A 12,299-nucleotide genomic window follows, 5' to 3' on the forward strand; every position below is an offset into this window, starting at 1 on the left:
AGTCAGGCTTACTGGCCTGTAATTGCGGGATCACCTCTGGAGCCCTTTTTAAAAATTGGCATCACATTAGCTATCGTCCAGTCACTTGGTACAGAAGATGATTTAAATGATAGGTTACAAACCACAGTTAGCAATTCGGCAATTTCACATTTGAGTTCCTTCAGAACTCTTGGGTGAATACCATCTGGTCCTGGGGATTTATTACTGTTTAATACAACGGTTCTCAAACTTTAGCAACCCGAGGACCTCCATTTTGATTAAAAAAATTTCGCACACCCCCAACCCTTCTGCTCAGCCCCAGTCCCCACCCCCATTTCACTCTTTCCCCAAGGCCCCACCGCCGACGCTCCTCCTCCTGCCCCTGCTCCACCGCCACCGCTTTCTGCTCCCTCCCCGGAACGTGCCCTGTCCCCACTCCTCCCTCTCCCTCCCAGTGCCTTCTGCAAGCCGGAGAACAGCTGTTCCCGACTTGCAGGAGGTGCTGGGAGGGAGGGGGGAAGAGTTCAGGCAGGGAGAGGGAAGAGGAGTTGATCAGCGGGGCCCGCGGATCTCCTGGAGTACCCTTGCAGACCCCAGTTTGAGAAACGCTAGTTTAATACATATTTAATACATACATAGTTACATATTTATTACCATTTATAATATATGTGTCCATCACAAAGCTTTGGGGGGCATTCAGAAATTTAAAAACACATCAGGTACAACAACCTGAAGTTTAAGCATTCCCCTAAATAAGCAGCACAAACGCTAAACCAAGACTCTTCCCTACTCAGGTAGAGACCTGGAACAAAATGAGTGTTTTGTACCATGCTCTGAAGGAAAAGCTCTTTCCCCCTAGTTTGTGATCCCTCTTGCTAGTTATTTAAACCATATTCACACACCACATTTTATAACAAAAGTCACCTCTCCCTTACTCCCTCTGCGATCAGTAAATTTAAGCCTCTGGGCAAGATTCACTACTCCTGCACCTATGGAGGCAGCTGTACTATAAGGAAGCTTCACTCCAACTGTGGCTGTGGTTTCACAGGCCACATGGGGAGTAGCACTGAGTTAACATCTCCCACCCAGTTTGATCCACTCACTCCCACGTTAGTCCTACCCACTTTGGGGGCTCTACCGACTGGCCTCAGTGCCTCAGGCAAAATCTAAGTTCCACCTCTGCACCCTAACTGTAAGTGGACACAGCCATGTGGGACAGACAATTCAGAAGTGACTATATCCCTTGGACTTTTCCATTCTGGCTCTAAAATTTGGACAAACAATAATCTTTCATTTATATGTGTTAGATATGTGTTAGCGGTCTTCCTTTGTATAGTCCCAAACTAGTTCCAGTCAATGATTATTACCTGAAGTCTTCTGATGAACGTTCTCTTTCCAACTCTGGAAAGTGACTAAAAGAAGGAAAAAATGTATAATTATTGGCTAGTTTGATAAAAGAAAGGGAGTATATGACAACATAGAGCTAAGTGGTTAAAAAAAACCCAGGTTTGAAACACTAATACCCTGGAAACTTTTATCAAATTGTAGCATAGATTTAACCTTCCTCCTTCCAAAGACTTAAATTAAATACCATGTAACATACCCTGAAAGGCTATTTTGGATGGGACCTTAAATACTGAGGACACTTCCTGATTTCCATCAACATTAATGGACAGATTTTTAAGGAATCAGAATGCTAGGGACATGCCCCAGAACACACTAATAACAGCATGTGTAATTTGTACAAGCAGTTACCATGACAACATGTGCAAATGGCCAGATAGGCAATTGATTTCAAATGGGGCAATTCATATACCTTCACAAGAGCTTTACAAACTGGCAGACCACATAAAGTATAACCAGTTTTTTAGGAGAGGCAAAAGAGAAGAAATTAAAGACATAAAGACTTTATGTCAAAAACTTGGCCACAGAAGATTCCATACTGAGGATTATGCACCCCTGCACAGGTTCCCAGGAGCTAGAAACCAGATTGATTCTTTGTATTAAAAATAAACAAACCCAACAATTTAAAGCAGACAGCATAAAAATGAGAAGTAGTTGCCCTTTCTGGGGGAGTGTTACCAGACAAAAGAATAACGAATTGGTCACTAAATATGAACGATGGGCTAAATCCTAGTTCAACTGAAGTCAATGATTTTAGTTGGATAAGGTCTTGACCCAACATTGGGTTCCCCTAAGGAAAACCCTATGATGAAAGGCCTGAAACTCATTTAGAACCATTTGTTTCATTCTAACCAGTTAGGTAAGAGGAAGAGGAGAACATCTGATTCAAACAAACCCTTCCACCATCACATTTAAATTATTTCAATCTTTGCATTCCATAATTCATACTGCAGGAGAAACTAACAATTTATTTTATGGGCACAGAAATGAATTTCTGTTAATATAACCACACAGTTAAATTTAATTTTGTTACAGAACAGAATACCAATTTGCGGAATCAATAAAATTAATTATTAAGCTAGGGAGTTTATAGAAATAGTACCTACCCGTATGTCACCCCAGCAATACTACATTTCTTGAAGTTCATAATATTGCATGTTAGCGTGCCTGTTTTATCAGAAAACAGGTATTTTACCTAGAATACAAATGAAACAATTGTAGCAAGTTCACAAGATTAACTTGCATAGAAGAACAGTCCAAACAAAAGGAAAATATACATTAAATCAGAAAAAAAAAATCACAAGAAAGTATGCATGTTTAGGAAATACAGCAGTACAGGCCAATGCAAACTTTTTGCAGTTTGTCAGAGATGATTAGTTCTATCTTACAAAAGCTACAGGCAAATTCCCAGGAAAAATATTTAAAATAAGAGTTAATATTGGTAATATATTTCCTCTAAAAACAAGTAAGGATCAGATCCTGAGCGAGTATAAATTGTCAGAGCTTCACTATAATCAGTGGAGCTATGCTGATTTACACCAGCTGAAAATATAGCGCCAGAAGTTTAAATGAACAAAATGCTAAAAAAAAAGTGTCTGTAAATTCTCAGTTAAGGATCCAACACCAATTTTAATTCAGAAAAATTCTGTATGAGGTCCTGTGAACTGAAAATCCATCCATCACTTACAGGCTGGAGACCAGTACCTCCTCACATTCCTGTTATGAATCAGAGACCACGATGTCCCATTGCTCATTTTCCACATATCTGACAGGAGGAGGAGGTGAGCTGGGGCAAGGGAGTGCGAGGAGGGCCGCCCGCGCAGCAGCAGGTAACCCGGGGGCCGCGCAGGGGAACCACTCCCCACCCCAGCTCACCTCCACCACCCTCGGCCTGAGCGGGAAGCCGCCGCCTGCTTCTCAGCCCTCCCAGGCTTCCCGCCAAACAGCTGATTCGTGGGAAGCTGGGGGTGGGAGGCACGGAGAAGCAGAGCGGGGCGGTGCATTCAGGGGAGGAGGTGGAGCGGAGGTGAGGTGAGCTGGGGCCGGGCGCAGGGCGGGGAGCTGCCGGTGCGTGCTCTGCACCCACCAAATTTTCCCTGTGGGTGCTCCAGCCCCGGAGTACCCAGGGAGTCGGCACCTAAGGTGCCACTTTTGATGTGATCAGTGGGGGAGCGGCTGCTCCCCCGCCCCAGGAGCCAGAGGGACCTTCCAGATGCTTCCTGGGAGCTGCCCCAGGTAAGCACCTCCAGGACTCCCCACCTTGCCCCCCGGCAGGTGCCTCTGGCTCTTAGGGGTGGGGTGGTCACCCACTACGGTGGCCCACAAGACCCTCCTGCCTGGTTCAGGGGGCAGTCAGGGGACAGGGGAGGGGGTGAATGGGGCAGGAGTCCCGGGGGGCGGGGATGATGAATGACCCCCTCCTGGGGTGAGGAGGGAACCCGTTGTTAAGATTTTGGCAGCTCATCACTGCCTCTACACCTTTATAATAAGGATATTAATTCCCCTGTACCAGATATAACCTGAAAGGGTCATACCTTCAAACAAAAGTCTTATGCTGTTGTGACTCACATATTCAACAGGGCAAACTTAAGTTTCTTTCATAGGAACTTGGCCCTGGATCCTTAACAGAATTTCCAGATTTTTGAACATGTCCTTATTTTGTTATTTTAAATTTTCCTATGAATCTGGCTTTAAGAAAGATCTATTCTCAGCCTTAACTCTATTTTAGCAGTGCTTTTGTACTAGGATTTCCTTAGGTTTATTTAAAAGTAATGTACCAATCCTTTTATGCTTATCCTCATGAGGCCTCAAAAGGGGCCGCTAGAACAGACCTGGGCTAATAATGAAAATATATTCATTGTATTAATAAAATTTCATATAATTTACATTTCTTGACTATTCAAGAATTACCATGAAATACATTAAAAATTATTCCACAAATATTACCTGATCAGCCCTAGTTATATGCTGAGCAGTTACAACTTGTACTTTATGTAACCCTCTTTGGCTTTGAACAACTTAACTGGTAAAGTAAACATTAGAAAGTAGAGTCAGTCCATTGCACACATTTTTATGGAGTCCTAGTACGGAAGACACATTTGTAGATAAGTCAAACTGTTGATTTAAACAAATTATAAAAATGTCCCTCAGAAGAAAAAAGCATTCATAGAAATGAAGGGCTGGAAGAGACCACAACAGGTCAGCTAGTCCATCCTCCCACACTGAGGCAGGATTAAGTATCCCTGACAGGTATTTATCTAACCTATTATTAAAAATCTCCAATGACTGCAATTCCACAACCTACCTACATACCCTGGTCATTTTAGAATATCCACAACTCAAAATTAACTTGTTCTATCAGCTAAACATGAAGGCCTACCTTTTCAAACATGACTAGTGATTTTGGGTGCCTCAACTTTTGAGTGCCCAAGTTGAGTCAGCTAATGGGGGCTTAAATTCAGAGAACAGATATTCAAAGCCTCCTGTAAACTAGTGTCTCAAATTCATGTATCTCAGAGTGAGTAGCCAAAAGCTGAGGCACTCAAAGTTTTATGTCAGAGAGGTTGCCTAAAACTGGGCTTAAAATGGAAACTGTCTTCCAACCCAGTGTGACTCCTAATATATTCAGCACTGATTATCATTTTAGACAGAGGGACATTTATGATCCAGCTATCAAATTGAAAATACAAAAAACCCAAGACAAGTTACCTAATTACCTCAAGCAAATGATAATTAAATCAAGGACTGATGGATACATTAAGATATACGTAAATTAGATGCATGCTAGCCTAATTAAACTGTACATTTCATTACGAGATATGAAAGCCCTGAGGATCCAAAGGATTCCAGATTAAAATCAGAATTCCCACTATTCAAATTGTTGACATGGGGGAAAGACCAGTCTTACTCTAAGAAGTCAAAACAGTGTCAACCACCCTGTTAAAAACTGTGCTTTCAGTAAATCTGCTATGCACAAGCCTAGAACTCTGCTGGGAAAGGGCTTTAGATAAAAAGGTCCATTATAAATTTTCAATGTAAAGATTTGGCATGTTAAAAAGTTAAACGATAATGAATATATGTATCTAACAGTGATAATCATTTTTGAATGTTACAATAGAAATTCTGCCTGTAAGGTCTCCACATTTTCTGGAATTTTATTTTGGGAAAGTTGATTGGGAAGTTCCTTAACTCTGAAAAATATTCTATTTGTTATTCAGAATTGTACAGAAAAGTTCTGAGCGACCGCACATATTTTATACACTAACTAGAATAGGTTGAGACATTATTAATCATTATTATCACTAATTATTTGTATTATCATAGTCATGGACCAGGACCCCAATGCGCTAGCTCCTGTACAAACACAACAAAACAGATGGTCCCTGCCTCGAAGGACTTAAATAAATGCTCTTGTAAGAATGCAAGTGTCATGACTCCACAGGTTTCAAACCTGGGCCAGCAAGGTTCATGGAAGCAGCTTCATGCCAGCTCCTCACTTGGCAGTTACTGGCAACAGCTTACCTGAGATCCATGAAGCCCAGCCCCAGTGGGAGGCGCCATCCTGAGGCCAGATTGGTGGAGTCCCAGAGCAGCTGATTGGCCTACTGACCCTACTTAAGCCAACAGCAGGACCAGGAGGTCATCTGAACAAGTGGGCTCTGCCCTGCTTTAGACTACGGCCTTGTGCTTCCTGCTACCAGCTCCTACTACCTGCTCATGCTTCCCTGGCTTGATCCCTTGGCATTCTGACCTGCCTTTACTCAGGGCATCTGACTTGTGGTTTCTGACTTTCAGTTTGTTTTCTACCTCTGACCCACTGGTATCCTGACTTGACCTGTCTCTTGTTCTGATCGCCAGTTTCTCTCCTGCTTCTGACCTCCCAGTATTTCAAACCAATTGATTCTTGACTCCTGTCTCGTGACCGTGGACTCGGGCTCCTACTATTAGGTTCGGCTGCCTACGGCCCAACCGTGACAGTGACTTGCTCTTCATCCAGTTCAGGAATCACTGAATTGGATGAAGAGAGATTCACTAATGTCTTTCTATTTTCCTTGTTGCAGAATAAAGAGTACAACATTTGCACCTGGTCTTATAGAAAGTTAGAAGGGACAGCTAGGATTTAATGAACAATTTAATTAGAGATCCAGAGTGCTGAATTAGAATGAAAGCTTTGGGATAAAATCATGCATCTACTGACCTGAGATAAAAGGTCACCACCTTTCTAAAAAGGTCTGCTGTTTTTCAACTGCAAGTTATGGTGCTTGATGCAGGAATTACTGAGTGAAATTCTATGTCTGTGTTACATAGGAGGTGGGACTAAGATGAGCATAATGCTTCCTTCTGACATTAAATCTATGAATCTCTCATCTCTAGCAAAGACTCTGCACAGAGGTCAGTGAGGGAAGAAACAGCCCTTCCCCCAACCTGGTTTCCAAAACGAGAGCTGTTAACCACACTCACCAGGGTTCAATATCTCATATCTCAATAGATGGCATGCAGTCCGTGTGTCTGTAGGACAATGAGGGCACATGTACAAGCCTGCAGCCTCAGAGTAGATTTATGATGTTCTAAAACAGACCTTAATAAAAACTGAGGCAACACTTTAGATCAAACTGTGCCCTCAAATATACTCCAGCAGCTCCTACAGAAATTAACAGGAAGAACACTGACTGAATGCACCCCTGTATTAAACCCCTTCACACTACTGTAACAATCTTTGTACAAAATATGCCTTGTGACATATCATTTGAAAGCTAATAACTTGCTGATCAATAATATCATGGTGAAATGTGCGTAGCAACATTATATGTAAAGTTATGAAGATAAGCTGAGATGATGATGGAAATGTGTTTATCAGACACGTCTGGGGAAGGGGTAAGCCTGTTTATCAAAGACAAAGGACAAGCTGACACCTCTAGCCAGGTGTCATCAAAGTTTAATTAATCAAGTGGCCATTCTTTGGCAACAAAGGCAGTCAGGGACAGATCGATCTGCATTTTAACAGACAAAAACATGGAACCTCTTTCACCACCAGACTCCATGTCTCCATCCTCAGAGTGGGAAGGAACTTTATCTAGGGGTAGCCATCAGGAAAATGCATTTCAAAGAGTGACTGGACTATAAAAGTGAGGGCCAAAACCACTCCAGATATTATCTCTTTCTATCTCTCTTTCTCCCAAGATGACAAAAGCACCAGCTTTTGATTTTGGGAAGGACCCTAACATGAAAATTTGGCAAGCAATGTTGCTGGGAACACGTGGTACAGATTTTACCTAGAACCAAGTCTAGCTCGGTAAGTTTTAGTTACTAGAAAGCATTTTATCTTTATTTCTCTGGCAACCATTTCTGACTTTACTGCCTTGTTCTTGTACTCACTTAAAACCTATCTCTTTGTATTAAATAAACTTGTTTTAATCAAAACTAATCCAGTGTTGTGTTTAAACTGAATGATTTGGGTAACTCCAGTTAAAAAACAAACTATTGAATATTGACCCCTTGCAAGGGCAACAGACTTCTAATATCTGTATTGTCCAGGAGCGGGCTGGACAGTGCAGAACACACGTTTTTGGGAAAATTCAGGGCAGGGTGTGTTGGGGGTCGCCCTTCAAGTGGTAACCAAGGCTAGTGGGAGCCAGAGTGTGAATGGAGTGTTGCTAGTAGGCTGCAGCTATACACAGATACTCAGGGGGTGACCTGCATGCTGTTTGGCTGGTTCTGAAGAGCCCAGGTTGGGAGTTACAGCAGCAAAGAATTGGGAGCACTCCAGCTTGCAGGGCAAGTGGTGACACAGCCCTTAACTGGTCTGAACTACACCCCAGAATGTGACAAATATACACATTCCAGGGCAGAATCTGGCCCCTTAGAGGAGGAAAGATGGTCTTTTGGTTCAGGCACTGAACTGGGACGCAGGAGATTTGGGTTCAAATTGTCTACGTCAGAGTCAGGAATTAAGTGACCTTGGACAAGTCACTTAATCTTGCTGTGCAGCTCAATTATCTACCTGTAAAATAGAGCTTCCCTATCTCAGGGTCAGATATTACATTGAGGTGGACCAGAGAAAAGCCTTTAATTATTATAAGAAAATCATTGCCTTTCTATGGTACCTTTTCATGTGTTTCTCCTAAGTTATAGGACAAGTATGATATTCCCAATGAGGTTCTCTCACCTGCCCAAGCTCCTCATTAAGGTTTGACGTTCTGGCCATTGCAGGTGTATCTGTTTCTTGATAATACATATCTATGTCCTGAAAGAAAAGTGAAAACAGATACATAGTTTAATCAACTTAGAAGTCCTCACTTCTAAACAGAAAAACTGCTCACCTGTACTACAACCAGTTCTGTTTACATCATTGCATTTAAGTGGAATACATTGCAAAAATAGCTGCTGCATGTGCCAGTAATCCGAGAAGCAATTTTCCAGATGACTCAGCTTGGAAATGATTCAGTTATACTCACATAAAAATCGCATAGGCAAAATAAATGTAACTTCATCTGGGGTTGTCTTTTTTTAGAGGTCTTTTTCTATAGCCACGCTGAAGCCCTGAGGTTGTACACATGCACACACCCAACCAGATGCACATGATACATTTTCCACAACTTCCAACCTCCAGGCACATCACAGCCATCACCTTTGTGCCCAAGGGGACTGAACGGGAATCCGTATGAAAACTGCCACTTCAGTTCCTTACCTGACCAGAGAGGTCACCATTTAGAGACATGAGCCACTCATAAACCTGCACTCTGTGGACAAACATTGCAGCTCAAGCATTACCAGAGTGAAAGTGACCTGACCATGTTTTACTTTCACAGTGGCCCCCAGGGTTCTGAATAGGATAACTGAAAAAATGACAAGATACTGGTCATTTTTCACTCTGCTGAATCTTAGGAAACCTATGAGTTGCAGAAGAGTCACTACAAGCAGTTTGCCAAAAGGCTCAGGAAGATGACACTACCTGTTCACACTCATTTCGTGTTCAGAAGGCTTTCCTAGCAACCAAAAGTGCGAAAAGCTATTCTTTTTTTCTAATGGAAGCTTAGAAACTGCAGAAGTGGATGGCACTCATGCAGGAAACCTTTCTACTGGCAAGTGGTGTTTTCAAGCCCTGGTGGCATGGACCAGTAAACTAGCATTGACCAGATTCACTGAACTATTAACTGGTCTTGCAAAGGCAATAACTAAAGAGACACTGACAAAAAGGTGACAAATTTAATTTTAAGGAAAAAGAAAAGGAGTACTTGTGGCACCTTAGAGCCTGTAAGATGCCACAAGTACTCCTTTTCTTTTTGCGAATACAGACTAACACGGCTGCTACTCTGAAACCTTAATTTTAAGGGTTTTACACCAATGCGACATTCAAAACCACAATTTATTAACCAACTTTTTGTTCTTGCTACTTACCCAGTTTATAAAAAGAGCCTGAGTAAACTTGACGACTTCCAGGGTCACCAGGAGACTGATGGGAATGAGGTTGTTGTACAAGATTATGAATGTTAGCAGATTGTATCCAAAATTGACATAGAGCTCTTCTGTGGACCGAAAGGTATAGGGTAAGGTCACTAACAAGGCATGTGTTCGTACTCAATCAACCATGCAGTTTTACAGTGTTCATACTGTGGAGAGTTCCCATTTAAAACCAATGGCATAAACAGATGAACATCTATGTTCTCCACAAAACAGACATTTTCAATTTATTGAATTTATTCAATTTACTGAAAAGGGCTACATTGTGTCTACCCTTATGTGGGTAGGTGAGGGCTCAAAGCATTTACCTTCCACCTTGTGCCCCTACACAGGAGACCAGCAAAATCTTGCTTCTTGCTTTCATGGCACACAAGGTTCCAGTGCAGAAAGCAATGCCAGCAATGGGTAGGGCAAAACTAAATCAAGGTCATGGCCCTGCCCCACTCCACTCCTGCCAGCACGCTTCATTCTATTGAAGGTTGTAGACTATGCTGTTTGCGTACACTCCTGGACACCGTGGTCCTTATCCTGATCTCACTTACACCAGTACAAATTCAGGACAAACTCCAGTTAACTTTCTGAAAAAAAATGTAAAAAATGGTGCAATGGAGATCAGAATCAAGCCCATCAGACGCAATGCCCCCAGGAGCTGTCACGGTGCACATAACTTCTTTATCCTGGTTCCCCTCCCATAACAAGTGCTCAGATAGCATGGTGTAAGAACCTGAATAGAATAAAATAGAACTGAAAAGTGAAAATCTCACCCAATGTGTTGTTTTTAAAGATGAGAAACAAAAGAAGACTTTTTACATAAGAAAAAGGCAGAGCCACCGCCAGCAGCAGCGCAGAAGTAAGGTGGCAACACCATACCATGCCATGCTTACTTCTGCACTGCTGTCTTCAGAGCTGCGTGGCTGGAGAGTGGTGGCTGCTGACTGAGGGCCCAGCTCTGCAGGCAGCAGCGCAGAAGTAAGGGTGGCAATATCAAATCATGCCCCCATCCTCATTTCTGTGCTGGTGCTGGCGGTGGCTCTGCCTTCAGAGCTGGGCTCCTGGCCAGCAGCCGCCACTCTCCAGATACCCAGCTCTAAGGGCAGCACCGCCACCAGCAGTGCAGAAGTAAGGCTAACAGTACCGCAACCCCTCCTACGATAACCTTGTGACCCCACACCCCCCCAACTCCTTTTTGGGTCAGGACCCCTACAATGACAACACCATGAAATTTCAGATTTAAATAGCTGGAATCATGAAATTTAAAATTTTTAAAATCCTATGGCCGTGAAATTGACCAAAATGGACTGTGAATTTGGTAGGGCCCTACACATATTACATCCAAATTCATAAAAAGGGAAAGGCTAGCTATGCTACATGCACACTGTGTGAAACATGAGATTTAGATTTGTGAGTAACTGAGTTTATTTTCAATTCTGTAAGCAGGTTACTAGAAGTGCAATATTCCATATTACAGTCCAAAGGGATCTGGTAATCCTGTATACACGCCATCTGTCCCCACTGAAGAGCCACAGATATTGTTTCTAGCAGCATATTTTCACTCTGACTCTCCAAAAAGCTGGTTTTGTTCCACATATGTTAATAGAGTTAGAAGGTGTGTCCCAACTACTTTCACCAAATATCTGTATTTATAGCTTCCAGTGTTGGCAAGTTCGGTAAACTATTCACTCTGGTGAGAATTCAAAAAAGATCACAATCAAAGAGTTGTGTAATTAAAACTAAATAAGGTATCCAAATAAAATGGTTTTACCAGCACTGAATATGCTAGATAAGTTGCCCAAATAAATGCATGGAAATAACCAGTACAACTGAGCATAAGAAAAACAGTCATTTAAAAGTATGGGAACAGAAGAATCCAGGCAAATGAATCTGGGAGAAAACTGAAAAGGCAGAGATGAGAGCCAGAGATGAACACCCCTGAATGCTCAGAAGTTTTGAAATCTAGTTTAAATCTAAATTTTTAAATGGCTCAATATTTATGACAGGCTAAACCAAAATCTGGGTCCAAATGCTTCTGAACTTGGGAGTGTTTAAAATCCAGATCTGGAGAAGAATCTTCTGCAGCTTGGATCAGTCTCTAAGTAAAACCAAGAGGTAAGCTTCATGGGCAAAGAAGTTTTTTTCTACCCAGACATTTGTGAGAATTAGGCACTCTGGTTAGGCACCCAGGTTTGAAGTTTTGATTCTGAAAGAATAAAGTATACTCCCCTTTTCTGACAATAAGAAAGAATGACTGGTTCTGTGTGTGTAACTCATGAGACTGCTTTGAAAATGCATCTCCCTAGGTGAGACAATACTTGTGGGCCATATCTTGACTTCAGTTATACCTGTTTTTCAGGAATGATACTACATTGATTTCACCAAAGTTTTTCTCAATTTACACCAGTTTGTGAGATCAGTCCCTATAACCTTTGAGTACTCTCCATTACAAATCATATTCCGTT

At 42.1% G+C, this 12,299-nt stretch overlaps 1 protein-coding gene across 3 annotated transcripts in view; it reads right to left on the reverse strand.

The window, feature by feature from the left end:
- Positions 1–12,299, reverse strand: part of ATP8A2 (ATPase phospholipid transporting 8A2) — a 652,386-nt gene that overhangs the window by 498,143 nt on the left and 141,944 nt on the right. For all 3 annotated transcript variants that reach the window (XM_027821585.3, XM_043530953.1, XM_043530957.1), the window contains 4 exons: positions 9,781–9,908; positions 8,549–8,626; positions 2,490–2,578; positions 1,347–1,391 (listed from right to left, as the gene is read on the reverse strand). In XM_027821585.3, coding sequence (XP_027677386.3) covers positions 1,347–1,391; positions 2,490–2,578; positions 8,549–8,626; positions 9,781–9,908 — 340 coding nt within the window. The remainder of the gene's footprint in view (positions 1–1,346; positions 1,392–2,489; positions 2,579–8,548; positions 8,627–9,780; positions 9,909–12,299) is intronic.

Source organism: Chelonia mydas, chromosome 1, assembly GCF_015237465.2.
Source record: "Chelonia mydas isolate rCheMyd1 chromosome 1, rCheMyd1.pri.v2, whole genome shotgun sequence".
NCBI lineage: Eukaryota > Metazoa > Chordata > Testudines > Cheloniidae > Chelonia > Chelonia mydas.